General features: G+C 36.6%; 1 protein-coding gene and 1 long non-coding RNA gene across 2 annotated transcripts in view; one reads left to right on the top strand and one right to left on the bottom strand.

Moving 5' to 3' along the window:
- Positions 1-429: 429 nt before the first annotated feature.
- On the bottom strand, positions 430-16,862 carry LOC128853268 (uncharacterized). Its single transcript, XR_008451692.1, has 4 exons — positions 16,797-16,862; positions 12,175-12,343; positions 2,833-2,902; positions 430-771 (listed from the first exon to the last, which is right to left on the bottom strand). It is a non-coding gene; the product is annotated as an uncharacterized LOC128853268 (long non-coding RNA).
- An 8-nt stretch (positions 16,863-16,870) lies between these two features.
- Positions 16,871-27,951, top strand: part of DCN (decorin) — a 40,814-nt gene continuing 29,733 nt past the window's right edge. The window contains exons 1-2 of the mRNA XM_009559926.2: positions 16,871-17,025; positions 20,629-20,861. Of these exons, the coding sequence (XP_009558221.1) occupies positions 20,657-20,861 (205 nt within the window). The 5' untranslated portion in view covers positions 16,871-17,025; positions 20,629-20,656. The remainder of the gene's footprint in view (positions 17,026-20,628; positions 20,862-27,951) is intronic.

Genomic DNA, 27,951 nt, shown 5'->3' with positions numbered 1-27,951 from the left:
CTCCTGGCTTTCATCGTTTTATGAAGATGTTGAAAGAAATGGGAAAAAGAATTGTGACTGGTAAATTTTGTCAAAAATAAAGTGTATTTAACAGTAGCATATACATTGATGGTTCATATCTGTACCAGTACTACACAGCTGGAATATTTACATGTTGAAGACCTGGATGTAAATTTGATTCTTTACTCAGAGCACCATTCCCAGTGATGGGCTCACAGTAGCCGGAAGAAGAATTCACTAACTCTTAGGCAAAATAAAGACAAAACCATCCATTCAGTAGTCTACTCATCTGTTAGGAAATCATCAGAACACCCTAATTATCAGACGCCAATAGTTTGCATAAGACTAAAAACAGGAGAAACACAAGATAGAATGCAAATGGTTCGGTACTGCAGAAAGTCTCTGTATAAATCAGCTATGTCACTCTACAGAAGAAAAAGTGGAAAAAAATAAAAAAAAAGAGCCTGAAATACATATTGTAAGCAGTATAAAATAATTTTTATAATCTAGAGATATAGTCAGCATTGGGACTGCATTATCTGGAGTCTAGTTCTGCATTTTAGTAAAGGTGTGGACCCATGAAAAAAGCCAGAATAACATGCTGAGGAAGATCAGAGGGCAGGAAAACATGATATGTGAGGAAACACGGACAGAACTAAGGGCTAGAAAAGAAAAAGCTGCACAGATCAAGGCCTACAAACTACTGAGATTACCAAATGGATCATCTTGTCTCCTGTTCAGTAGTGGTAGAAGAGGAAGTGATGGAATTTGCTGCAACACAAAAGCTTCGGATTAGACTGGGGGTAAAAAATCTTTTCCAGCTGCTGGGAAAAGAAACCTCACTGCTGCTGGATGTGGCTGTGTGGAGAGCTGCAGGATCCCCATCATTGAGTGACCAGGGCTGAGTGAGGGTGTCTTGGGTAGGATATGGCTACAGCTTACCCTGTCCTCCAGCTTCAAGTGGGAACGTGTGTCTTTGCATCTCTCTCAGCTGCATGTTTCTTCATTAAAGAAGAAACTGCAGTCCTTACCTATAGGACAGGAATTATTACTATAAAATTATTATTATTATATTATTATTATTATTATAAAAGGCATGGATGGTTTGTAAGTGCGGATGCCTGTTTGTTTAGAAAATAACATCAGAGAGTCAAATATAAAGATTTTTTCCTATTTTTTTTTTCATAATTGGGAGTTGTTGGACATGTTTTGATGCCTGGAATAGAATAGATTCATGAAGCTGTTACAGGCCCCTTAACTTCTTGTGCTCTTCCCATTGTTTACTGTTGACTATTGCACTTTAGAAGCAGACTTCAAGAGTTTGTTACAGCAGGTCTATTTAGTAATGAGTGAAACAGAACTCAGTTGAGAGTTCAGACAACATATCTCATAATAGGTGCTTTACATTTTAGCTATGTCTTTTATCGGAGAAGAAAATTATTCATTTTTAACCATTTCAGTTCCGTACTACATTCACAATTCTACAAGGCATATAAAGAAATACAAATGTGCACGTCAAGACCATGTTAGCTAATATTATCAATATTATTAATGTGTTTATTATTATTAATATGTTATATTAATATGTTACTAATATTTACAGTTATTGGGTTGACTGTTATTTATGACTATCCTATAAGGTATAAATTTAACACAGAATAATGCAAGATAGAATTTATCTGTAGGATCCTAGACATTGTTTTTCTCCATGAATCGTATCAAAAATCTCAAACATCTATAAGAATATTTAGAAAACATAAAGTTGTTCCTAAGAAAAGAATCAGCACCTATCTATAGAAATCTGTTAATGAACATATGTGAGCTGGAAATTTTGCATACCTACTGTAAGTAAAAAGTCTTTAAACTGGATTGGGTTTTGAGTTATCACTACTTTTGAGGGGTATATAAGGACAACATATTTTAAAATATTCAAACACGTTGTTAATTATTTTCCTTTTGTTTTCTGTTTTTGTTTTTACTGAATTTATATGTATGTGGAAGTTAATTCAAATGAATATCTGAATGCTACCTCCACTAATTTCTCAGCCTTTTACTCAGCATAAATTAAATCGTATGTCAATATATTTTTAACTTTACTGACAGTGAACAATTCAAAGGCAGAAATAATCCATGTTTGAAAGACAAGTAATTTGCCAAGAACGTTACTTGACTTCAGTGATTTTTGTTTCTGATAGTTGCTGCTTTCATCAACATCCCTGTACTTCCATGAGTGCTTCTAAATGCAGACTAATGGTACATTTCAAAAAGATCTCATGGATGAAGCATAAAAATCAGTTTTTCAAATGTCACGTAAATACATATAATTTTAATATTAAAGTTTATACCGTAGCTTCCAGGTACCTGAAATGACAGAGCAGTCTTATTTCCTTGTAACTATATAGATAACTGATAAGAAACACTTCCAATCAAGACAAGATTTACAACCTCAAGCTTTCTATTGTTTCAGTTTTTCAGACGGCAAAAATACGTTTTTTGGCTTATAAACCTGTTCTATTTGATATTTATTAACAGAAGTACTCCTAGTACATTCAAAAGCTATATTATTAGCAAGGAGAATTCTGTCAAGAAGCCCATACATTCTGTCTGGTTAATACATTGAATGTTAATTCACTAGCAGTGCCTCGTACTCTGCCTACTTTGATACTCTGTATGTATGATAATAAAATAATACTAAGCAGCAACCAACACACGGAAATATATTACATTCTGTTTCTCAAATATTCCCTACATAAAGAAGGTCAGACCCATCCCAGTGCAAGGAAAGATAAAGTATTAGATACTGGAGCCGGGAAATGGTAAATGGATTCTTACCAGCAGTGGAAAAAAACACAGTCTGGATAAAGTCCATATTAATGAAATTAGTGGTCCTTCCAAATGTGTTCTGCAGAAGTAAAATATAAATGTTTAATAAAGTATATGCGAGGCAACACTTTTCTTTTTCAGTACATGAAATATCTGATTACTCTTCCCATAATGTTTTATTCATACATGATTTCACAGTAGCTTAGATTTTCTATTACAATTCCCAGAACATATACTTGAGTCCAGGTATCTCATTTTAGAAGTGCTGAATTGCCACATCTCCCACTGAGCAAACACAATTGAGTCGATGCACAAAATTAACCTAGTTAGTTATCGTCATATCCAACATCCCCTGAAACTGAGAAGAGAAATAATTCCCTTGCATGCAGTAAGATGAAAGAGCTTGCTAAGTCCTTTAACTTTAGGCACCCACTCAAACAAGTTTGTCAGTAGAATCTTCAAAATACAAAGATCGGAATTTTGTAAAAAAGTTTAGGTTTGGAGGAAAATGTTTTTCTAAGTCTTTTCTACATTATGGCTGTTGATAAAGGACACTAGTAAAAAATTTTGTTCATTACAATATTTCTTATTCAGAATATCACACAGAATTTTCCTTCTAGACTATTTGTCAGAAAAAAAACATCTTATTTTCCAGTGTTCTACCATAAGTCAAAAGAGGTGTATCTGGACAATAACAAAAATATTGTTGAGCAAATGCATTTTAGTAATACTGTTCAAACTATTTTCATATCTCTGCATATTAATACAGGCAGTTTTCTCATGACCTTTCATGTAATCTATTTATACTGTGTCTATCTGAACAATATGTGACTGAGAATGGCATTTATTTTAGTTTCACATCATACTGGGAAGCGTTCATTGCCCTATTTTAAATAAGCATTTAGAACTTCCTGCTTCTTGTGAAAAAAAAAAAAAATCTTTTAAATTATGTGCAAGGCTGAAAGAATATGAAGGAAAAACCTTATTTGTTGAATAACTTGCTCCAAAGAGCAGCATTATTTTTTAAATTAAGTGAATAAAAATTTGCTAAATAAAGGAAATAAATATTTGATTAACAAACCTTACAAAAAAACCCAACAAACCACATAGTGCATATCTAGGAAACAAATTTGTCTGCTTATTTATGAATGCCATCGAGCCTTGTACTTCCCTCTGAGCCCATACTAGATAAGTTACACAAGCTTTTCAACATGCCTGTGACTGCCTTTACTCTTCTGCCCTTACCTTATTCTGCATAACCCTAAAACCATACCATGGTAGTAGAACTATACCAGCTGAAATATTCAGGTAAAGCCCTGTCTGGAAGTAGTCAGTGAGAAGCCAGGTAGCTTTTAGCGGTCTCCATGCGACACATGAGCTTGAAGGGAGTTTAGTGCTTAATGATACTATTGTAGCATGAAATCCACTCTACCTGTCATTCAGAAATTTTTAAAAAGCCCACTTTTTAAATCAAGAAACTTTCAACATAAAATTTGCCTTATAGCAATACATGTTCCTTTTTCTAGAAGTGACTGGAGAAATTTCTCATCGAGAAAGTAGAAGGAAGTATAACCCTGTGGAAATGCTCAAGATTACATATTTCTTGTCTCGTTGGTGAATAATGGGAAAAGATGTCAGAAAAATATATGTGCTAAGGGAGGAAAACTTTAAGTGATTCAGTCTGGCGAGCATTATGTGTAGCTTGATTTTTACTCCTTCACCAGCTAGCACTCTCTTGCTCTTTTTTCTGTCTTATGTTTTTTATTTTCCCCTTTAAACTATTTAATACGTCTCTTTATACACATTTGGTCTTATCTCTCTTTTCACAAGAGATACTCATTCCCAGATACCACCTCACTACAGCGGTATCTGTTAGAGCTTACATTTATCAGGTATTCAAATAATACACACGTTTGCATACCGGAATGTCTTACATTTAGTGGCGTTTGATACAAAATGTAATGAATATAACTGCATTGCCTTTTCCGTATCCACCCTCAAGGAATGGCTTTCACAAGAAAATACCTAGGCTGCAAACCAACTCTTCGGTGCCAGAAAAAACTCTGCTGTCTCTATGTGACTCTACAGTCCTGTTGAACTGCAATTTTAAAGTTGCCTGGCTATTCCGTCAAGTCTACAAAACACATAGTTGTGTGTCCCAGCATTAATATGCTCCTGGTTCGATAACTATGAAAGGAGTTGCTCTAAAATTTGCATCCACATTTTTATTTTACCAATGTAGAAAAAAGCCTAAGCTCAACAGCGTAGAAAATTTACTCCATAATTTCTAACTTCAGACACATTAAATGATTGGAATCTTTTGTTTGGACCGAATTAAACAAACCACAAGGCTTCTCTGAACCAATATGTATTTTCCATGAAATATTTACTAATGATCTCTGCAAGGGTAAAAAAGTATTAAATCAGTGCAATTTAAATGACTGATGTAAACCAGTTACAGAAGGTTGAACAAAGCCTTATATTAAATTTTAATTGGCAATATTTACACTAGAAAAAAAACTGAATAAACACAAATTTGTGATTCTTCAAAGAAAACAATAATTTTAGTGTATGACATCTTTTTGTACAGTCTCAGAAAGATCTGCTATTCCAGATATTTGTAGTAGATGTACAGTTTCATTCATTCTCTATTAAATGCAGAACAGTGTTTAGAAATAATATCCAGATTATGTGTATATTTTTGTTGCTTATCTCTTACTCTGCCTCCAAGGCACAACCGAGCTTGGCTCCAAACTGGTCAGAGCTACTTTTGCTGGGTTCTGCTTGCGATAATGGATATGTACATGCATCTGAACACAAAATTAGCAAAAGCAACTGAAATATGTCACTACCCCTAGTTTTAGAATAATTTTCAGAGTTTTGGCATTGATATTGACCATCAACCCTGAAGAGGGTACTTAGAAATCAGCTTTGCACTGCCTGAACTCATGTTTGTTGATTCAGACAATCCTGGAGTCTACAGAAAATCCAGGATTTCAAGACAGTCACTTTTTACACTGCTTTAACCTTTTACACTGCTTAAGATGATATATCAACTCTTTCTTCTCACTTGGGAATAAGTATTCACCATTTTCTTTTTTAGAGAAGCTGTTTTTTTTGATTTGTGAAGTATTTTGTTGGATTCTGAAGTAGGAGCATTATCAGTTGGATGTTGATCTTGTTTCGTTACTGTAAGTCAGGTAGTTTAAGACTGTGAAGGAAGGACAGATGTTCAAATAATCCACCTCACGATTCTTTAAAATGCAATTATAATGCCACTAACATGCAGAAAACTTTGGCAAGCTCAAGAATACTTTTCACAGAAAGTCAGTGTTGTCATTCTTCCACAAAAGGGGAAACAAAGGTACAAGATGTTAAGGGAACATGAAACAGTGACAAAGATCCGTTCAAAAGGAGGGCTGTTAATCCAAAATCAGGTTTTCTGTTCAATTTGTTAAGGCTGAAAATAGGAAGAGATTCAATCACTTTCAAGGACAAGATAACTAGACTAAGTCAATAGTATAGTTTTTTTATACATATATATATATATATAAAATAGTATATATATATAATATATATATAAAATAATATATATAATATTATATATATATTATATATACTATATAATAGTATATATAATATTTGTCAATAAGTATCTCCACAAAGATAAAAGCACAAGACTTTCTAGTTTAGCAGCAAAGACACAGAGAATGATTGCTCCACTCTTCCAGGCTCTGGTGAAACTCATATATAGTGTTAGGTACCCCATTTTGAGATTTAATTAAAAGGATCTGTGGGAAAATAAATTAATCATGAGAGCACTGGGAAAATAGAAGTAACAAGAGAAGTGGTTAGAGGATCAGCAGTTGCTTGAAGAAGTCAGGAAGAAAATTCTGATGCTCTTCGAGTATGCAAAAGATTATGATGAAGACAACTGATGAATTGTCCCACAAGAAGTGGAATGAAGGGTAATTGGCTTAATTTGCAGCAGAGACTCATGTTTGGTGTAGGCAAAGCTTTAATAACCATCAGTAGAGCGGAGTAACAGGATCCAGCTCTGGGGAGTGGAGCCCTCCTGGATTTGCCCAGGCAGAGGGAACAGGAAGAGCCGTGGAGGTAGAATCAGCATCTCTGAAAGGTGCTTTAGTTGATGCAGCCTCACAGTACAAAGACTGAATAAATGGTTTCCTTTGTTGTCCCTCCTGCATTGCTATTATTGGTGTGATTTTCATGCTGCACTTTTTCACAAGCTTGCAGTGGAATACCACTACTGAGAAAACGTGTACTGTACTATAAAGTGCTGCAGGGTTATCAGCCCAAAAGCGTATAAGCAGCAAAATAGTGTTTGTCACACATGTGTCTACAGTACAGTTTTTACACACCCAGAACCCTTGATAAACCCTGTTAAGTTAAATAGGAATAATAGAAATAAATATATTTGTATAGAAATGACTAAAATCCCAAGAGAACCAAATGATGAATGAGATTCTTTCAACAGATTTTTTACATGGAACAGGATGTAGAACAGAGCTCTATAGAGGTGATATGATTTTCCATTTTCGTTTGATTGTATTGGCTGTTGTAAAAATAATATGCCAAAACATTTTTGTTTCCTCTTAAATACTTTTAGACTTTTTCTTACACACTATCATCCTATCTGATGACTTTGGGTCCTTTTTCTCTTCAAAGAACTAGATTATAAAGACTAGCAAAAGGATATTCTGATAAAATAATTTAATTCTTAAGCTTCTAAATGAAAATACACGTAGTTATAAAGCCATCAAGGTAATAGAGAATATCCTTGTATCCAGTCGCTGCCTATATTGACTACACTGTTCTCCAATCAAAGACACTGGCAGTTAAGAAGCAGGTGCACAGTTTTCTGTGCCTTATGTAATCATGAGTTGATTGGTCTTGAACTACCTCTTGGAATTCCATAAAACTAACACAGAAATCAAAAATCCAGTAAGCAGTAGATCTAAACCAAAATCAAGCTTTTACACTTAAAATAAGCCTGGGAATTCTGAACAAAGGGCACACTGTAGGCCAGAGATTGGCAGATACCATTGCATTATGTCGCATCAGTTTGCTTCTGTTCATCAGCTTTATACAAACAAACAGTAATCAGGAAAATAGAGGCCAAAGTGCTCCTGATGTCTAGAAATGTCATACTCAGTAAGGTCACATTTTGTACTAATTAGCTGTATAATTGCCAGCTGCCCTGACTCAAGAGTTTATAGTCATAGGAATCATAGGGTCATCATAATATTTTTTATAGTCTCACTTAGCAGCCAGCTGAAGGTTTATCTCTCCTAAGCTTCAAAGTGCAATTTGTTCTCCTTTAGAGTACAAACTCACAAATTTCTAGATACACATTATTTTTTAACTGGACAAGATGAAAATACTTAGGCTTAAACTTTTTTTTTTTTTTGCTGAAAAATGGGAACATGCAAAAGGCAAAATTCACAAATTTTCCAGAACAGGCCGAGCAATTCTCAAACTGGTAAGGAAACTAAATGCAGTCTACATTAATATTGGACCAATTTTGTTATAAGAAGTAATTTGACTCTGTTTTTCCTTGATGAAAGATATCTAACATTCTTTTTAAAAACTTCAGACCTGAAATACAAGAATGTAAATTTTCGTTTTCTACAGCCACTGATCTTTTATTATAAACAGAGGGTCATATTATCATTTCATGTTTTAAAAAATAAAATATCCTGAGGTGTAATTTTATAAGGGAAGCCATAAAAAATAATCTCAGACAGGCTGAACTTGGTTTCAGGATTCAGAGAATACTTCTAAAAACTACAAAAACAATTTTGCTGCCTGCAGTGTATTTGGCAGTTACATTTCAAACATTATCTACTTTTTTAGTGCCATCCGTTTTGTGCTCCTTTAATCTGAAGCAAAACTTAATAAATTATCAATTCATTATTTGAAAAAGAAACTATACAAAGAAGCTGTTTAGTTTGGAAAATAGTACCAAATTGTCTAAATGAACACAAAATCTGATAGAGATTTACAGGAAAGGAGGGGGAATTTCCATAGGTGGTGGAAGCTCTATAACTCTATACTAAATTCATGTAAAATGACTCGTCAGTAAAGTTAGTGGAGAGGAATTAGAACATACTGAAAAATGAGGCTATGTAAAGTAGTGGCAAGAGATAAAATACAGAGTTACCCCCCCAGGTGATATGTTTTGCTGTCATTATAGTTGGATACTTGAACTCATCAAGATGGTCAAGCTGTTTTGTCTCTCAGACCAGTAATACTTTCTCCTGCATACCCTGTTAATGCTTATAACAAAGAGTATAAGAGATCCTGATGACTTCAGGTGACTTCAAGTTTGGTGCTTCAAGGCCAGAATAAAAATGTATTATAGTAATCTTAAACCTGACTAACTCTACCTTGCCTCTCCACACCTCCTGTAATCCATAATCCAAGTGTTTATCCTTCTGGAGCCGGGAGGATGCAACGTCTTTGGGACCTGGAAGGAGAAGTGACGTTGCAAAACGGAGTTTTTGTAAACCATATACTTTTTCATCTTGATTGTGCAATTGGAAAATAGATTATTAGATAGGCATTTCAGACTAGACAGAAGATGTCCTTTAGGGTAAAATAAAGTCTGAATTATAGCCAAAGTTGAATAGGTGAAAAAAAAAAGAACGAAAAACCACAGTAAAGCCACAAAAGTTAAGGTTTCTGCGAGGCCCTGTAAGTTATTAGAATTTTCTTGGGTATATTTTCAAAATCTGTTTTTCTATCTTCTATCCTATGATTTGAAAAGTAATTCTTTATTTTTGTGACTTAATTCCATTGGTCATTTTGCCAAATGTTTCTTAAATTAACTTGACATAAAAATGGCAGTGAAGGCAGCGAATGGGTTACATACAGTGTGAACTCCACCTCAGAGAGATGAATTTTCTAATTGTGACTGAAAGATAGGTAATTCCTCTTGCAGAGCTGATTCAAACAATTTGGAGGAGGCACAAGGTGACTGTTCCAACCTATCCAAGTCTCAAGACCAATTTGCAATAGTTTTGGTTTTATAAATGAAGAACAGTCTCCGAATACATTTTTGCTTCCAAGCATGTGTGGCTTCTTCAGAGACAAGCTTTCCATCTTTTTATAAAAAGCTCATACATTAATTTTGAAACATAGTGTTTAATTTTTTTCATGTCATGCGAAATCACTCCATCCTTAAATTTAGCTGGTAGGTTAAAACTAGTTCAGTATACTGAGATTTTCAAAAGTGATTAAATGGTGTGGATGCCTCATTGTTTTCTCTGTCCATCTTCCAGTATGTTATGCAATACCCAATTTTCAAAAACTTCTCTTTGGAAGCCTTTTATAAAATCACATCTATTAGAGATATTTTGAAAGAGAAATAGTCACATTTTAAAGCCTTGGCTTACCTCTCTAAGGGTTTGTGTTCCTGGTATATTGTGACAGATGAGAATGAGTCAAGAAATTCAGCAGCTAAATTTTAAAAAGGGATAATTCACAAGATGTTGCAATTTCAATAAGGCGATATGACTTATGTCTCCTGGGTGTGTGCCCCAGGATGCTCATGAATTTATATATTACATACACAGATATAACCCACCCCCCCAAACCCTAAAATTGCAACAAATAAATGCAAACAAAGAATATTAATAATCAAAATATAGGTTAAATTTTACTCAGCTGAAACACAATGGGCATGTGTGCTATCCTCTAAATTGAAAATCTAACTGATCATTTTGGAACAGAAGGTTGCTCCAGGAACCCTATATGGAATTGAAAAACATGTTGTAAAGAAGGAAATAACACAATAAATAATGTGGAAAAAGGATAGTCTTCATTTTTTTCTGATTGATTACCAGTAGAGTAAACATCCCACTGCAATTCAATAGTGGTTGGATTGCTAGAACATTAAAAATCTCTACATGCAAAATTAAATTCTGTTTAGTTTACAAAACCTCACTATATTTTATCCAGGTTGACTATGCAAAATTATTGGTGAGGAACATTAGTGGAATTACTTTGTCAGAACAATTCTTTGAAAACCTTATTTAGAAGAATAACAGTAGAAGATGCTTTAAAAAGCCCATATTTGGTTTATGTGAAGTTAAAGTGAATGACTAGTCATATGCTTACGGAAGCGTAACGAATGTTTTGAAGACTGTTCCCTGAACAGCACTGTAACCTGGAAGTATTTCATGGCTGATGACCCTAATTCCAGGTGATTTTGGAAGAGGAAGAAATCTGATTCTATATCAATAGAAAAAGATTTTTAAAATATTAAGGACTTTTTCTTTTTTTTTTCATATTCCGAACCATGATAGTGTGGAAATGAATTGTAAAGCTCCCTATTGATCTTTTGTATGGAATTCCATTCTGACCTTCTTGAAGAGGCTTGTATCCTTTTCCGTGTCTTCAAATCACATAAAATTTGAGTACAATGTACAGTCTTCTCATGATAACGTCTCCATTCTGAATGCTATATATTGTCTACACTGTTTGGACTCTGGTGCCACATATTTATTTTTCTTTATTGTGTTTTTATGTTGTTTCAAATGCAGTAAGTTATTAAAAAAGTTCAAGACTTATGAAAAGCATATCATTTTCGTTTGAACCCCACAGGGCACACCCTGTTTAGACAGGGTTTATTTTGATGTAATTCACCACCATCCACCTTAAGATTCTCAACAATTCCCCTCTACAGTGAGGTCAGACAATCCAAACAAAGCTGGTAAGCTTTTTGATGTCTTTGCTTATATCTTCAATGTCAATGTTTCATGTGTTCAGCTGAAGCTAAAAATTGTTTCCTTAGCAGACTGCCAACATACAAAAATGAGTATATTAATACAGAGAAATAGACACAAACTCTACTGTAAAGGTCCTTTTTTTTCTATTCCACTCTTTTTTCAAGAACTTTCCTCAGTAATTCTGCCAATAGCCCCCCCGAAAAAGTTTACTTTCTGTGATGACTAAATTGCAAATCAAGCATGACCTGGCTATTCACATGGTTTTCATAATCTGGGAATAGGCTGTTCAGAGCTGCACAGGATGTGTCTCATTTTGAATGCTGGTTCATAACCCCTGACTAACTGAGGACATGCAAGAAGTGTAGTTCCAACATTTCCATGAATTACTGTCATCGTTTTCTAGGGCATTGAGTAATCCATCTGGGATGATGAGGCTTGTCCAGAGCATGATCTAACGGCCATCAAAATGAGAACTAAGGTTTGGATTTTTCATCTGAACCTTGAAAAGAGTTGGACTCCAACTCAAGATACTGCAAAATGTAAAGAAAGGCCAAAATCTGATGAAATAGCTGCTCACTGAAATTTTCTCTCTTCTTACCTAAACTAATCCTCTCTCCTCTCCAGTCTTCACTCCACCTTTCATGGCCCGTATTCCCAGGTTGACACACTTTTCCTAAGAAGTTCTCTTCCGCAGGGAGTTGTAGCCTTCTTGTACATTTGGTGAGGGTCATCTGCCAGCACACTCTTTTCTTCATGTAAGAGACTTTCTGGAGGGCAGAAGAATGTTGATAATTGCACAGAAGCCAGGAAATACTGAAATACAGCAAATGGAGCACCTGAGTACTAATACAAATGTATGTTGGTGTGTATGACAGCAAATGTTTCAGCATATGTTTTCTTCATCATTAATTAAACGTGAAGAAGTAAAGACAAAATGAGGTTCTGGGGTCTTTGGTCAATGATCACTTTTACTTTTCACTCAGTCTTTGTTTCTAAGACAGTTAGGAGTTGGGAGGACTTATACAAAGTCTATTTTCACCTATTTGCTGCATTTTTGAGAGCAAGAGTTAGCAGCTATCTGAAAATGTGCATCTACGCTGCAACAATGTGAGGAACGCTTAGGACACATTTCCTCTTCAGGTGTGGAAGTTAAGCTCAGAAGCTTAAGTTAAGCTTAAGTTCTGAAACATTAGTAAGTAGTAAGGTTATATTGATATGTGCTTTGGCTCAGCAGCTGCTGGGTACACATGGGCAAAACAATTTGATTTAGGAGAGAATAGAAATGCCAGTGTCAAGTACAGGAATGGACTGGCTTTTCCAAAGAAGAGACCAAAGTAAAGGACATAATGACTTTTTGGATTTTTCAGCTGTGAGCAAATTGAACTTTTTTTCTAGGGTGACCTGTAGATCCCACAGACTCGCTTCAGAAGACAGCAGGGAGATGACTGTGAGAGATACACAAGTGCATGCTCTTGCGGAGTGGGAAATGGAGAGAAGGGAGGACAGACAGTGATGGAAGAGACCATTCCTTCAAAGACAGGGATCTCTCTTTTGAAGTTTGGTTGCATTTTGTTCAAGCAGTTATATAATTTATGCTTTCACAGCCACAGAAAAATAATGCTACTGGTAGCATGTGTCCAGAACCTGGTACATTTGTCCTTTTGACCTCTAGAAATATCAAGAAGTTTAGGAATATCATTTCTGAGGTCACAGAACCCTGAAGGAAGCTTTGATAATCAGAATATCCAGAAATTACATTTCTGCCTCTTTAGCTACCTTGCCAGGCTGTTCTTGAGTCAATATTTACCTGGATCAATGTTTACTAAGCTTAGATCAATATTTGCTTGCATTTTTAGAAGAGGAACTCCTTTGCTATAGTAAAGAACAGTTTCCAATAGGTGATTGGATGAAATTATTATGCATAGTGTAGGAGGGAGAGGAGAGGCGGTTGGTATTGTATTAGAAATTTGGAGGATGCTAGAGAGCTAATAAAGCCCAGGAGCAAAATATAAAGATAGAGGAAGTGGAAAGGGGGACCCTGAGACACAGCCAAACAGGGTATCTGGTTTCATCACTTTTGGATGGGGGTTGGCACTTACCTAGCTGGTTCATGAGGACTTTGAGGCAAATTTGTGTGCCCATTTTCCTTACCACAACAACCACAACAATGCTAACCAGTCTTTGATCATCAAAGTTGGAATCTATTAGAAGGCAGCCCAAGGAAAAAAAGCCTTTTTTTTTTTTTTTTTTGTAGCATAAACTTAGAATGAAGAAGAACCTGATCCTCTGGACCACCATGTTCCTGCAGGAGAGATCCTGTCCTCCTACTTTAGTTTTATTCCCGTAATATTCTGGATTGCAATAAGTGCTACCCTTTTTTTTCCCCAAACTCCCTAAAAAAATGTCTTTCTTCCCGCCCACAGGGATGGATTATATCAGTACCCCATTTTTCTGAGGAGCCTGCAACCTATGCTGGCAGCACTGAGTGTCTGCTGGACATGCCTCTTGCCCAGCGTGGTGCTCCAGGAGCTCTTCCCCTATGGTATATTTTCTTCTTAAAGGGCAGCTGCTCATCTCCTTCCTGCAGAGACTTCTACTGGACCCACACAGAGAAGTCAACAGCAGGCAGGCAGGCTTCCTGTCTTCTCTTCCACCACTGCCCTTTCAAAGGTCCACAAAATAAGCTGTGAGTAAATGAAGCAGATGCTATCCATTAAAATTTAATAAAAAGAAAGTTATATAAATAACATTAACATGCAGTTGTCTGTAACTTTCTGGGAATCAGGATTTGAAGCAGCATGTAACCATATAAGTTTGTTAAATTGGAGTAATAAAATCATATAGAAACCAAGATTGTTCTAAACATGATTTTTTTATATTTAGTAAGCTGTAGTCAGGACAGGTCGGACTAGGCTGGAGGGCTTACCAATATTTGGCCCTGTATGTAGCCATAGGCCTTGAAATAACAGTACTGAATTAATATTTTTATTGTGGTTTTTTTTTTTTCAAAGTTTATCTTCTGAGTGACATATTGATAGCAGGGTGCAAAACACGGGGTTGAAGGAATACTTGTATCAGAAAGGATCTGAAATCCCCATAGAAGCACACAAATAAAACAATTTATATGGTACTGCACCAATATTCAACATGGCAAATGCCCTTCCATTCGGAGGCTCAGTCCTCCACTTACTCTACTTTTTATTTCAGGAGGTCTTGGGTGCCTAACACATACCCAGTTTACCTCTGGGTATCGACAGGCAACGTAAGTGTTTTCATAATTCCTAATGTTGGTAACATCTTTTCCCCTCTGATCTTCTTGGAGTGGACTTCTTTAAAGAAAAAAAGAGGAAAATTCTTTCTCTCTGTGCAGCAATTCATCTGCTAGGCCAGCTTGGAGTCCCCAGCCCACCCTGCATGCACTGTCCTCCACTCATTCCCACCTCGATCTTTGTACTTTTGTCTGACAAAATGCCTAGAACAAAAAGGAAGGATAGGTGGCTGTCTATCCCCTCCTCCAAAGAGGTGATCAGGCTAGTAATTTATAACACCTTTCAACCCCATAACAGCTATCAGAACAAATGCATTATGATTTTTCTGGGAAAGGATATGAATGGGTTTTGTGAAGCAAACTGACAACAAGTTTACCCTGACCTCTTCCTCATCAACATCTTGCTTTGAAATGTTTTTAAACACCAGATGCAGCTGGTGACCAAGGTTCAAATAACTGACATTACTAAGATGCAGCCAAGATTTCAGCAAGCCTCATGGCGACAGTTCTGGACAAAGATAAGGGGTTGTTGTGAGCTTGAAAGCTTCGAACAGCACTAATCATATGTAGAAAAATGTCACAATGAAAGTCATTAGCAGTCTTGAATCCAGTGGAGGGGTGGGAGAAAGAAGTTAGCTCAAAGACTAGGGGTGAATAAGTGATCTATAACTTTTAGAGTGATCGATATAGAGAAGTTGTACTGTAAGATGACTGATTACATCTTTGTGCTACACTGGCCAAAACCAGCAGTCAATTAGTCTACCATGTTTTCTTCCACCAGAGAAGAACAATTATAAAACCTGTTTTAATGGGTCTTAATAAAAATTAAAAGAGAATACCTAAAGTTTCAAGAGTTAATTGTGTTTCTAGAAATTCATACTTCTTTTAAACAGCATTTCGCATTTTGCAGGCTTTAATTTCAGATTTGCACCTGGTCTTAGCCTCGGGGCAGAAATAAAAGGATACAAGTCAAAACAGAGACACGAACCTCCAGTATTTAGACAGGGCAGCTAACAGCACAGGGAAGATACACATGTTTACAATTTTGTTTGGATTACTAAATAAATAGTAATTATTGTGTTTGCTCTCCTTGCAGTTTGCTAGACTTCTAAAATTGCATAGGAATAGAAAAACTGCATTTTAGCCTCCATTGATATTTGCATCAAAACAGAAATTACTGAAATAATATATAACTGAGCAATGAGTCAGATACATTTTTCCTTTCTTCTTTTATAAAAGCTCCACTGTCTCTTAAAAAAAAACCCAAAAAACTACCTCCTAAAAAACCAACAACACAAAAACCCATCCCAAAACTCCAGTCAGAGCTAATTTCCCCTTTGCTATCCTGGTGAGAAAGCAGTAAAAAACCCTGAAGTTTATATAAAGCAGTTTTAACCACAAATGTTAGAATTGTTCTACTAATGAAAATATGGTTTTCATATGTATCAAAAACATGCTATAGTTTGAAGAAATACATAAAAACTCTGTTATTAGACAGCATAATAGTATATTACACTATATACTACTTGGTTTGACAATGATTATAACATAAGCAAAGGCAGGTTGATATCTGTTTAAATAGCTTTACCTAAAGCTACCCCTTTTTTTTCCGATATTAATCTCCACCTTGACTAAATCCAAGATTAATTTTATATCATTTCCTTGAATTAAAAATAGTATAAACAAGAGGAACAGCCAAACATTTTTCTCAGTAATGAGTCAGAAGAAAAAACACAGTTAAAACCAAGAAAACTTTCCTAAATATGTGAATTAGGGATATAACTAAAATAAGTGAGATAAATTACAGCTAAGTATCTGTTTTATACTGTTTAAGTAGTTTGGGATTCAAAACAGACATAAAAGAAATAAAGCAAATGAGAAAGAAAAAGAAGGAAAAGAAAGCAAAGGAGCTGATAAAGTTTCTGGCTACAATACAGGAGACATATCATTACCATATGATCTAATGTGGGTGTCAGCCTGGATTGTGTTCATTGAGAGAAACCTTATTTTTTAACTGTGCTATGGAATAGAAGCAGGAGGGTTTTCCACCAAGTGACAGTCACTGAGCTGAACTTACCCCCTCCTCCTTTCCACACCTGCAAAGCCTTTTGCCTGGGTTGAATATTTAGTTTAATTACATCTCAGCTTTGAGAGCTCCTGTTGCAAATCCCTGGATTAAAGGTACGGTTTTCAGTAATTCTCCTGAACTATGCTGTACTAATAAAATTTCAGGCAAGTCTACGGCAAGAACTAGTTGAATTTTAAGAGAAGGAAGGAAAAAATCCTACTAAATGTTTAGCAAAGTTAAGTTTTGTATCCAGCACTTTTGTTTCTGGGGAACATGAGAATGCATTCTCAAGGACTGTGCACATTTCCTACTGTTTATTTAACTGGTCTGTCTCTTGTTTTGATTTGTTTAAGCACTGCTATAGTCCTTTCTTTTTTCTTACTGTAAACTTTTGCAGCATATAGTCTCTGTTTGCAATCCAGTGCTTATAATCGGTGATGTAGTGAGTGTAAAAAATACGTGAGTTCTTACATTTCTGTTTTAAACTTCTCTCGGTGATTTCTTTCTTACTCGGATTTCTTCATATATATTTGAAACATGAATGAATATAGTTTCAATTTCAGAGAAAAAAATACGTAGTTGTTAGTTAAGAGGGCTCTGTGTATGCCTTTGTAATGTTAGAAAGTGCTACAATGCAGTGTACAAACGAGGGACTCATATTTAAAGAAGGTTCCTATGAATGGAATAGTAGAAAAGAAAATTACTGTAGTTGAAACTCTTTTTAACAGAGTTTTATTCTCTTTAAAACTTCCAGCTTCTATGCTTGCAATCTAGACTTTACTACATACAATGGGTAAAATGTATAATACGGGAGATTTCTTTTGAAACTGCACATACTGTTTACTTTGTCTTTTGTGGCATTTTGAAAGATTTCTGAGAATAGAGGAATAAGTATTTTAAACTTAATATTAAGGTAAACTGACAAGAAGACCACCAATATAGTGGTGACGTGAACTGATGAAGCATATTTCCAGTGGTATTTTAAACTGAAATGTGGCCAAGTGTACGGTATAGTTTCCTCTGTTTGTGGAAAAGTCTTCCTCATTGTAAACACATAATTAAAGCCAATTTAAACAGTTATGTCCTGCAGACATAAGTATTGTGTCAGAGACCTTTAAGAGTCCAGGCTTTTTTCCCTTCTCTCTCTTTTTTTGTAAGCAAAATGTAAACATTTCTTACTAGTACAGTTTTGTATATTCTTTTTTCTAACTTCTTATGCTTGTTTACATGTGCAAACAATAGGAACAGATATGTGTGCCTGCAGTATGAACATATATATGAATAAAGACATGCATATACATATCTATTTCTATTTACAGATTAATATGTTGTTTGTGTCTGCTACTTTATGTCTTCAGAGTCAATCCTTGATATCCTTTGTTGTCCTATCAGTTTCCTTCATACCCAACTCTTACTGATTTTAGTACAGTTTTGACAAAACAGGGACCAAAGGAAAAGGCCTTCTATGGGGTTTAACTGAGATAAATGAAGTCATCAATACTAATGTGAATAAGAAGTTTAAAGACACTTCCAAAGTGCCTTTGAATTGTTTTGGGTTTTTTGGTTTTTTTTTTTCTGATGGGGATAGTAATTTAACTCCAAGATAAGTTCCTGATTGTGAATTCTTGGGATGGACGGTGCTTCAACAGTGACTGAGGGGAGGCTGGGTTGGTGGGGGGGCAGGGTAGAAGCAGTTTTAAATATATAAAAATATTTTAAACATATACAAATATGTAAAAAAGAGCTGGGGTACCTCATTAGAAAGTATTAACTGCCATGCTAGAGTTTATGAGCGGTATTTCCAATGTTTATTGATGTTAATGTACTTTCTGAGAAATAATCTTTACATGGCTAATGTTTTATTGACCATTTACATAAGGCAGCTTATTATGATGAATGATGTTGTTCTAGCAAATCTGTCTTCCTGCTTCAGACTATTAATAAAATGCATTATTTTACTGTCAGTTGTACATCATAATGATTATTTCAAAAATCATGTTTTCGATTAAACCATGGTAATAATTCACCACCATGTATTAACACCCACCTTGCTGTGACATCCTTACTTTCCTGTGTGTACCCTGCATGCATCGTAGGGGTGTTGCTGGGGAAAAGACACAGCCCTGATGTCAGTGGGGTGCCAGGGCAGGAGGAAGCGCAGGAGGATATCCTGCCCCTGCTACATGGCACAAGTTTACACAGCACTGAGCGGTGCCAACAGGACATGCTAAGATGCTCTGACCCTCTGTTTGACACTGGGGTTTGCGAAACCCCTCACTACAGGCAGTAGCTAATACGTCTGCTTCAGGAACAGAAAATATTTGTTGATAAGGACCTTAGAAATGCTACACCATACACCTAATTCTTACATAACTTCTACTAGAAAAAAAATTATTCCCAACTGCTGCCCAGACAAGGCATTTCAGAAGTTATTGACTTGAAGAAGCAGTGGACATTTTTGCTTTAATTGCAAAGAGAAACATCTGTATTCAGGACTAAGCCACCCATTTTAAGAAAAGTCTCCTAAATAAATGAAAAATTTATTTTTCTGCCATTTGGCAACTTGAAGCCAGGTTTCTAATTTTTTTTTTTGTTTTTTTTTTATGGGGTTATTTGAAGACTCGTGGAAGTTTGTAAAAGATAGGATTCATTATGCAAAATAAATAGTAAAATAAAATCACTTTAAGAAAATTAGGTGATCTATGCAGCCTTGATACAAAACCTGCAAAGAGCTGTTTTTTGATTTCTCATTAGTGCACAGGTACATAGGTAGCACTATGTATAGTGTGTTGAAGTGCATTTGGGCCTAGGTCTCGAGAGCATGTACTCAACCAGTTTTACTTGTTAATATCTATGGCAATGTATGCGTAAAGTTGCTTCTGAGCATTAAAGTCTGCAGAATGAGACCCTGAAGTCTCTTTAGAAAATATGCTGACAAAGCTACAAGCATCAATTCAGATGCTTATGCAGTGCAAAGCAGTGGATTTTCAGGGTGCATTATTTATATCATAAAATCCCCTGGCCAAAAATATGGAAAGAAAGCCAAGACTATCCAATATAACACAACACTGTATTCCATTTTATTGTGCTGTTTAAACTGGGAAAGAAGTATAGCTCCTTTAAACAACTAAAGATCTTGCCCTCTCCATCCTGTCACTAGACCCTACCCTTTCTCAGTCGGTTTTACTAGGCTGTAATTTAAAACACACAGCAAACTGGCACTTTAAAAACACACAGCAAACTGGCACTTTAAGAAAAATATTTCACAAGACATGAAATACTGCATTACAGTGAGCTTAGGAACCTCAGGTTCGTCCCCAGGGGACAAACTCATTGCTATGAAACGAATGCTAATGAAATCAAATAGACTGTTACGTTGGCAGAAAGCAGACACATGGAAAATGTGGCTTATTGTGTTGACTGTTTTGCATAACAAAGTTGACAGTGCTGCCTGTTCCTAATAAATATTACTCTAAATATGCAAACAGATGTGTTTATAGTTGCTTTTAAACTGTTCTTTAAAAAAAAAAAGAAACCTATTGACAAGCGGTTACCAGACTCCTATCACATAACTGCCCTATTTTCACAATTCAGTTTTCATTTATTCAAAGGAACAGTTATGCAATTGGTGGATATGCTGGACCTCCTTCAGCAGGAACTGTGCAGCTATGGGAAACTGCTACTTTTTGTTGTAAAACTCCTTCTTTGATTCTTAGGTTCTGCCCAGAGTCAATGAACTAAGCCATGAAGCTGGCTCTTCTCTTCGTCCTACTGCTGCCGGTATGCTTGGCCAAGCCATTCCACCAGCAGGGCCTCTTTGACTTTATGCTGGAGGATGAAGGGTCAGCTGATATGCCTCCAACGGACGACCCTGTCATATCTGGATTTGGACCAGTGTGCCCCTTCCGCTGCCAGTGCCATCTTCGTGTGGTGCAGTGCTCTGACCTAGGTAAGCCCATTAGTATCTTCATAGGGTATGTACTTACATTCTAGCGACTGGTTTGCCGGTGAGATTGTGAGGCTGTGATGCACAGCCACTCCATAACTGCTTTTTTGCTAAAGAAATGTGCTGCAATTACTGTTAACTAGAATGTAGCACATGAAGTAGGCCATAAAGCCCTGACATGACAGACCTTTGTTGTGACCAAGAAGAATTGATTTTTTTTAATGTAAATTTTGTGTATGTAGTTTCTGTTCTTTGAAAGACCACAGATTTGTGTTGCAAAGAAAATAACTTTTCCAGGACGTTCCTTTAAATGCATATTAAACAAATTCAGGGATGTGGGGATGGAAACATTTTAAAAAATTCTAAATTGCGTAGTCCATGCTCCAACATCCTTAATCATATTGTCTAGTACCTCAACATAGAAATCATCCCATTTCCATTGGAATACATGAGAATGGAATAACCAGGCCTGAATAAGATATGATGGAACCACATCTTTGGAGGAAAGAGCTTGGAAACACTCCAAAACAGTGAACACATGTTGGAGCTCCTTAGTAAATAGACACTGTTCAAGCTGAAACTGTGAGAACCTTTCTCACAAACTTCCCTTACTCCCTGACGTACAAGAGCTTGTCTGCACAGTGAGAACAGCAGGGTGTGAATCCATGCCTGCCATCACTGTATTTGACTTTCCCATGCAGAATCTCAAGTAATGAAGTTGACTTCAGTGAGGCTGCTCTTGGTTTAAGCCAGCGTTATTCAGTCTAAGTCAGTGTGCACTGCAGAAAACCAAATAAAGTTGGATTTGCTTACAAGGAAATTAGGCAATTTATTCAGTGGACAGAAAAATAACTCCTCTTATGATTTTAAAGATTTTATTTTTTTAAAAAAAAAGTCTTCTTTCTGCTGCTTAAATGTATAGCTAAGTGTTTCTATTTTCCTATGTTATAGCATTAGCTTTGATACTGTAAATCATGGCACACACCCACCTATTAGGACTTGGGTCTCGTTATGGTGGGTGTTGTATAACTACAGAAAGGAGGGGGGAACATTAGTTACATCCCTAGAAACGTCTGTGAATTTATTAAAGCAAGCCACATAATTATGCAATAGATATGTTTGGCAAAGACCCAGAGAACAATGCAAGCCAAGTTACAAAAAATGAGCACGAACTAACCTAGCCATGCATTCATAAAGCTTTCACAGTACTGTCCCTGTTGAAAGATAGTTTCTTTTTTACCATTTAAGTACCAGATAGTAGCAAACATGGGGTGGGGAGTGGGGAGGAGGTTGCCCCACATACCATGAAGGTTTTAAGTTTTATTGATGTTACACTGGCTAATGCTATGGAATTTAAGTTATTTTGGGAACTTGTCCCCAGTCAGCTTCAATTCTGCAGAATGCAAAGAGCTTTCACTTGGTAAAAAGGTAGAGATATTCGCACAGAGACCCTTTGTTGCTGTACTTGCTCCTGTATTCTCCTTTACATGCACAGTTTCAAAAGGGATGCACTACAATTCACTGCCTACAGATGATTCCGGGTTGAGTCCCATAATAAAAAGGAGGCTCAGAAATATGGCAATTAAGGCTCCAGGTCTGTGTTTCCCAGATAATTTTGAGAAGTGTGATAAGAAAGATATATATTTTGAGCTTGATTTAAACCCATGTGCTGCAGATACTGCAATGAAAAAGATTGTACTTTTGAGACATCTGGGCTGAAAACATCCAGCCCTGGGGCACAAAGGAAGAGATATCTCCCTGGGCTTAAAATATGCAGCCCTGAAAAATAAGTATCATTTCCCTGGCAGAGCTCAAGGAAGAAATAATAATTCAGAGTTCCCCAGCCTTGGCATTGATTTTCATCCATCCATGTCACATGTGGCTACAACAGCCCCTGATGGGCCATGGCCAAGGTAGGAGGCTCACCAAGGCGCAGGTCCAATGGCCGTGCCTGCGAGCAAGGACGGGATGGCTGTTTGTGCTGCCTGCTCGCAGGCAAATCCAGTCTCCACTCTGCTTTTCTCTAGCTTTGAATCTATTTCTGCATGACTCAGACTCAGACTCACACATGATCACATTTACCTAATGATATGACAAACACCAGGAGTTAGCCCCAAAGCTCGATTTTGTTGCAAACTGAGGAGATCCTGCCAGGATGACCAAACACGCTCCTGGGTTGTGGGATGAAAGGTCCTTGAGACGCCGCAATCAGGAAGGCAATGTGCACATGAGAGCCATGAAATGAGCAATGACAGTTCTACCTCCCTGCAAACCACTGTTCCTGGCCTGCCTCTCCCTTCAGCTTCGGGTGTTTCCAACCCAACTAAATTAGCTACTTCCCCCTCCTCAAAATTATCAAATTTAGTCATCTAGTCTTGGACGCTAATTGAAGGAAAACTACAGGCAATAACAAGACTCCTCCTAGGGATATATTAAGAGCTTACTAAATTAAGCCCCACAAAAGAAGGTTGAAATCTGGATCAGGGTCCTTTCTACCACTCACTCTCTGGCGTGGAAGGGAGGCTCTTTACAGCCACAGGCCTCTGGGTGCAGAGGCATGTCAGATCGAGGTGGTTGGAGGATCCTAATGTGAGCTATTAATGCAGAGGTCCTCCTCAGCACGATTCTTTTTGTGCCCAAAGGGACATTTACTGGTTTTAAACTCTTACTTCATAAGGAAAAAGGCAACTGTCTGCCACAGTGTTATATGAATAAACAACGAGAAAACTATCACATCTAAGGTCCAGAGATGAGGTTTGTCCCTAGTCTCAAGCACTGGATGGGAATAGTTAAAACAAAAAAACTATTCAAATTTATTAAAAACAGTGAAAAAAATTCCCACTGTTCCAATTACACTCTTGTCAGCTGAACTTTTGCATTCTTATACTTTTAAGGTTCAGTCACATCTTCCTAAGCTCATTCCTCCGAATTAATTTATTTTGCATCCAAGCCAAGAGCTGAGTTAGCAGGAAGGAGAATGCTGCCTTCTCACACCCTAAAGAAGAATTCTCTCTGAGCTGCAGTTACTGACAGATTGAGAGCAGAACCCCATTTGCCTACCTTTTATGAGATGTATTACCTTTGTGCAACAGGCTCAAGGATCTCATCAAGACCACCTCAGTGTCTTTATAAATGCATTATCTTTTCTGAATCTGCTTTCTGTTGCTAAAAAGAAGCCACAGGTTCTCTTTTTAATTATACCTCAGTATAAGTCATTACTATGCTATAGGCAGACTTTCCATAGGAATCATAAGCATCTCACTTATTAGCACACTCTACAGGTGGGGAGTAGCCAATATAGCTGGCTAAAGGCAGCTCTTCATGTTTGAAAATAATAAATACGGGGAAGATGTGCAGTCAGTTGGCTAGGCAAACATGCCTCGTTAATGCCCAAGCAAAGATTAATTGTTCCATTTAAAGTCTCATTCTCTCAGCGGGAGTCTCAAGAAAGGGTTCCTCCCAGAGTGCCCTGGTAGGCAGGAGGATGCATGTGTGATTATTCAGCAGCAGATTGCAGAATGCTCCACAGGTGCATTCAGGAGTGGTGTTCAGAGTTTTATTTCAGCTTCAGGTAAGTCTGGCAGACCCTTAAAATGTGAACAGTGCCTGCGTTCTGCAGGATGTGATGAGATTGCCTTCCATGGAGAATTCACAGTACATAAGACTTTCCATCCAACCCTCTTGACATGTGCATCCGTGGGGGTTTTACGGTCTCCAAAAGGTGTGGGAGATGGATGTTAGTAATCAAAGTTCAAGCAGTATTAGAGCTTAAACTGGAGTTTTACTCACAGTTCAGAAATGCAGGATTTCTCCAACTGTAAAGACAGTTTTATGGTTGGACTCGGTGATCCAAGAGATCTTTACCAGTCTGGTGATTCTATGATTCTATATTAGAGCTCAGCAAGGGTGTTGGGGTGTGTGTGTGTTTGAAAAGCACGTTGAGATCAGTGGGTGAAATGCTCACAAATATGTAAAGCATTCCAGTGGTCTGATTACATGGGACAGTTTATCTGAACACATACATTATCTACATTGTTAACTGATGGTTCTTCAGTACCTGAACCATAGTAATGTGACAACAGCTAATTTATTTGTTGTCAAAAGATGATTTATCTCCTTGTATGAAATCTTCCAGAAACATCTGAACACCCATTTTCTGGTCATGATTCCACTTCAAAACCTCATCTCTTATAAAGGAAATTATCTTCTTTGAGATATACCTTGATTTGAACCTCTGTTGTCAACATAAAACTTTTAAAAGAAAAATAATATGTACCTCACTGGTCATCAGTCTTGTTCATTTTATGAGTTTAAGAAAACAGATAGGATTACTTACTATTGTGTATATAGCTTTAGAATCTTTGCCATTATTTGGATGTTTACCAACCTTTCAAACCCCTCATTTTTAAAGCTGAATGTTTAGCTTAAAGTCCTACAGGTTTCTAAAGATATAACAAGAGAAAACATGGATCCTTAAATGAACAGATATTAACAATTACAATTTTTAAATAAAAGTTTTTGTTAACTTACATTGTAATTGTTAAGCTTTTAGGACATGTTATTCCATGTTTTATGATTTTTTTTCTTCTAACAATAATAAGAGACTTATTCCTTTTACGTTTAATAGAAGCTGAGACTCATGAAATGCCTTGATTCCATGAACTGAACCATTTAGCAAAAATGTTATTGATAAAAATGGAACCATGAAAGTATGTAGTCACTTATACAGAGAGCAGCCTCTGTGTCACAATACCAGGGCCTTGAAACTGAAGAATAAATGCCTTTCTGAACAATATTCTTGAGCCAAACATAACTTACGCTACCATCAAAACCAAGGCATTGGGCTTTCCACGTGCTAACTGGGTGAACTGTAGTACTCTGACATTCTGGAGACCGTGAAGGAGTGTCGATAGGAAGTATTACAGGTATTATCTGTAATATAGGAGTGATTTCAAGTGATATTAGCTGTTGAAAAGTCAACTAGGCTTCTTTCACAGCCACAAGGAGAGTTAGGCAGTCACTCCATGGGGCAGTTCATCCTCTCTAAGGTGCACATCAGTGGCAGAAGAGATACATCACTCTTGGACAATTAAAATGCCAGCACAGAGCCTCAATGAACACTTGGGGCTATATAGCTTACTTTCAGAGTAATTGTTTTGTGATAACATCCAAGCATGGAAAAAATAAATTTGGGTTACCGGTATTAATTTGCAATACATTTACCCTGGATTATTGAATTTTTTGTATATATTCTGGTTAGATATAATTTTTTTGGATGTCTTAGAAGTTAAAGCATGAATTAAAGCCCTGTACTCAAGTACATCCTGAAAAAAATATTGTCAAGGACCCAAAAATGAGAAAACACCCTTGAAAAGTTGTTAAGGAAAGGGTTATATTGGCCCGGATGTAGACTGCTTTATATTAACAAAAAGTCATTAACTTTTGCCAATGTAGTAGCAACAGAGAGGCCTTTTTGCATCACAGCCTGAACTGCTGATGTTCCAGTTCCAGTTGATAAACATGATTCTAGGTGAAAATTAGTCCACTCTAAATGCATTATGTCTTCTTTTAGCTGCTTACTCACTCTGTGTGGTTTTTTTCCTTTTTTTTCAGACTAGGAAATGTCATTTAAGAAAGCCTAGTGGCAGGAAGGGAAATCCTAACTGCCAAGTTCAAGTGATACAAAAAGTAACTCCTTTCAGGTATCAGTGTGACAAGCATTCATTTCTAAAATTTCCCAGTGCACTAATAAATTGCTAATAGATGGCTCGTAAGCTGTGAGTAAATTATTATAGGTCATAGCAGGCAACTGCAGTGCTTAAAAACATACTAAATATTTACTTCTGACATTTTCTAGTTTTATGGACATCTATAGTATGTTTAGTATGTTCTTAATACCTTTATATGGTGCATTACTTGGTAAGACACAAACCTGTTCAAAAACGATCTGTGTTTATGCAATGTAAAGACTGTGCTTTCAAATGTGAAAGATTCCCTGTCAAATCTTAAGAAGAGCTAAAAAGTCCAAAGGTTCCTTCCCAATGGCCATTGAGAGTCCACTGCCAACAAGGAGGAGACCTAGGAATTTGTGTCTTATGTGAAACCACCAATGATAACAGCAAGGAACTGTCAATACTAGTCCCCAGCTGCCCCAGAATACTCTTCTTGCAGAGATCAGTTTACCACTGTATTTAGAAAATATTCCAGTTTTAAACAGATTTTCTAAACATGTCTCTCTAACCCTGATTTTAGAGTGTCACCATTTTTTTAACTTCGGACTCACTGGTTTGTGTTTTGTTTTACTCATGTCATGGATCTGTCATGTTACAGAAAAAAAAAAAAAAGAGTATTTTTTCTGAATATACTTTTATCTTTTCCTAAATTTCAAATCTAAGAACATATACTCCAAAATGGATTGCAATTAAAAAAAAAAAAAAAACCACAACAACTTATTTCTCCTTCTTTACATGCCTGACCTGACAAACAATGCTGGAAAATGCTGGAATTCTGTGTCTCATCAGTTGTGTTATATTTAAGGGCTTATTTCACACCAAGCGCTATTGTCCTACTGTGTTCACTAGGAAGGCCAAGTAGGTAGATGGAATAGAACTTGCTTATTTGTTTCTCTACAAGCAAAGGGATGGAAACAATTAACACAGACACAAGGGACCTTAAGATCAATGACCATGCCTTCACGGGTGTGGGGGTGGGGAGAGGAGGAGGCGCAGACTGAGTTGTAGCTTTCAACTTATGGGACTCGAACAGCTCTGTACAAATGACCCTGTTGCTAGCAGGGTTACATTTGCTATAGAGACAATTCTACTGCAGACTTTTTAGACAATTAATAGGAAATGAAAAAGATGAAAAGCAGTAATTAAAGAATTTGTGTGCTTTCTGCATGCCTGCTTATAAGTGAACCTCCAGGAGACCATCCTGTACCAGCTTTGTGTTTGTTTCCTGGGATCTATTTGGAGTACTTTGAGTTGCTACAAAATCTGCTTAGAAGATGATGCCTACAGTTTTAATTTCCATAAGAAAAGAAATGTAATAAATACATTTAAAAAAAAAAACCAACCAATAAACTGGTGAAAAC

Source organism: Cuculus canorus, chromosome 1 (genome assembly GCF_017976375.1).
Source record: "Cuculus canorus isolate bCucCan1 chromosome 1, bCucCan1.pri, whole genome shotgun sequence".
Lineage (NCBI taxonomy): Eukaryota > Metazoa > Chordata > Aves > Cuculiformes > Cuculidae > Cuculus > Cuculus canorus.
The sequence above is the reverse complement of the archived record's forward strand: the minus strand, read 5'-3'. Positions and strand labels throughout refer to the sequence as shown.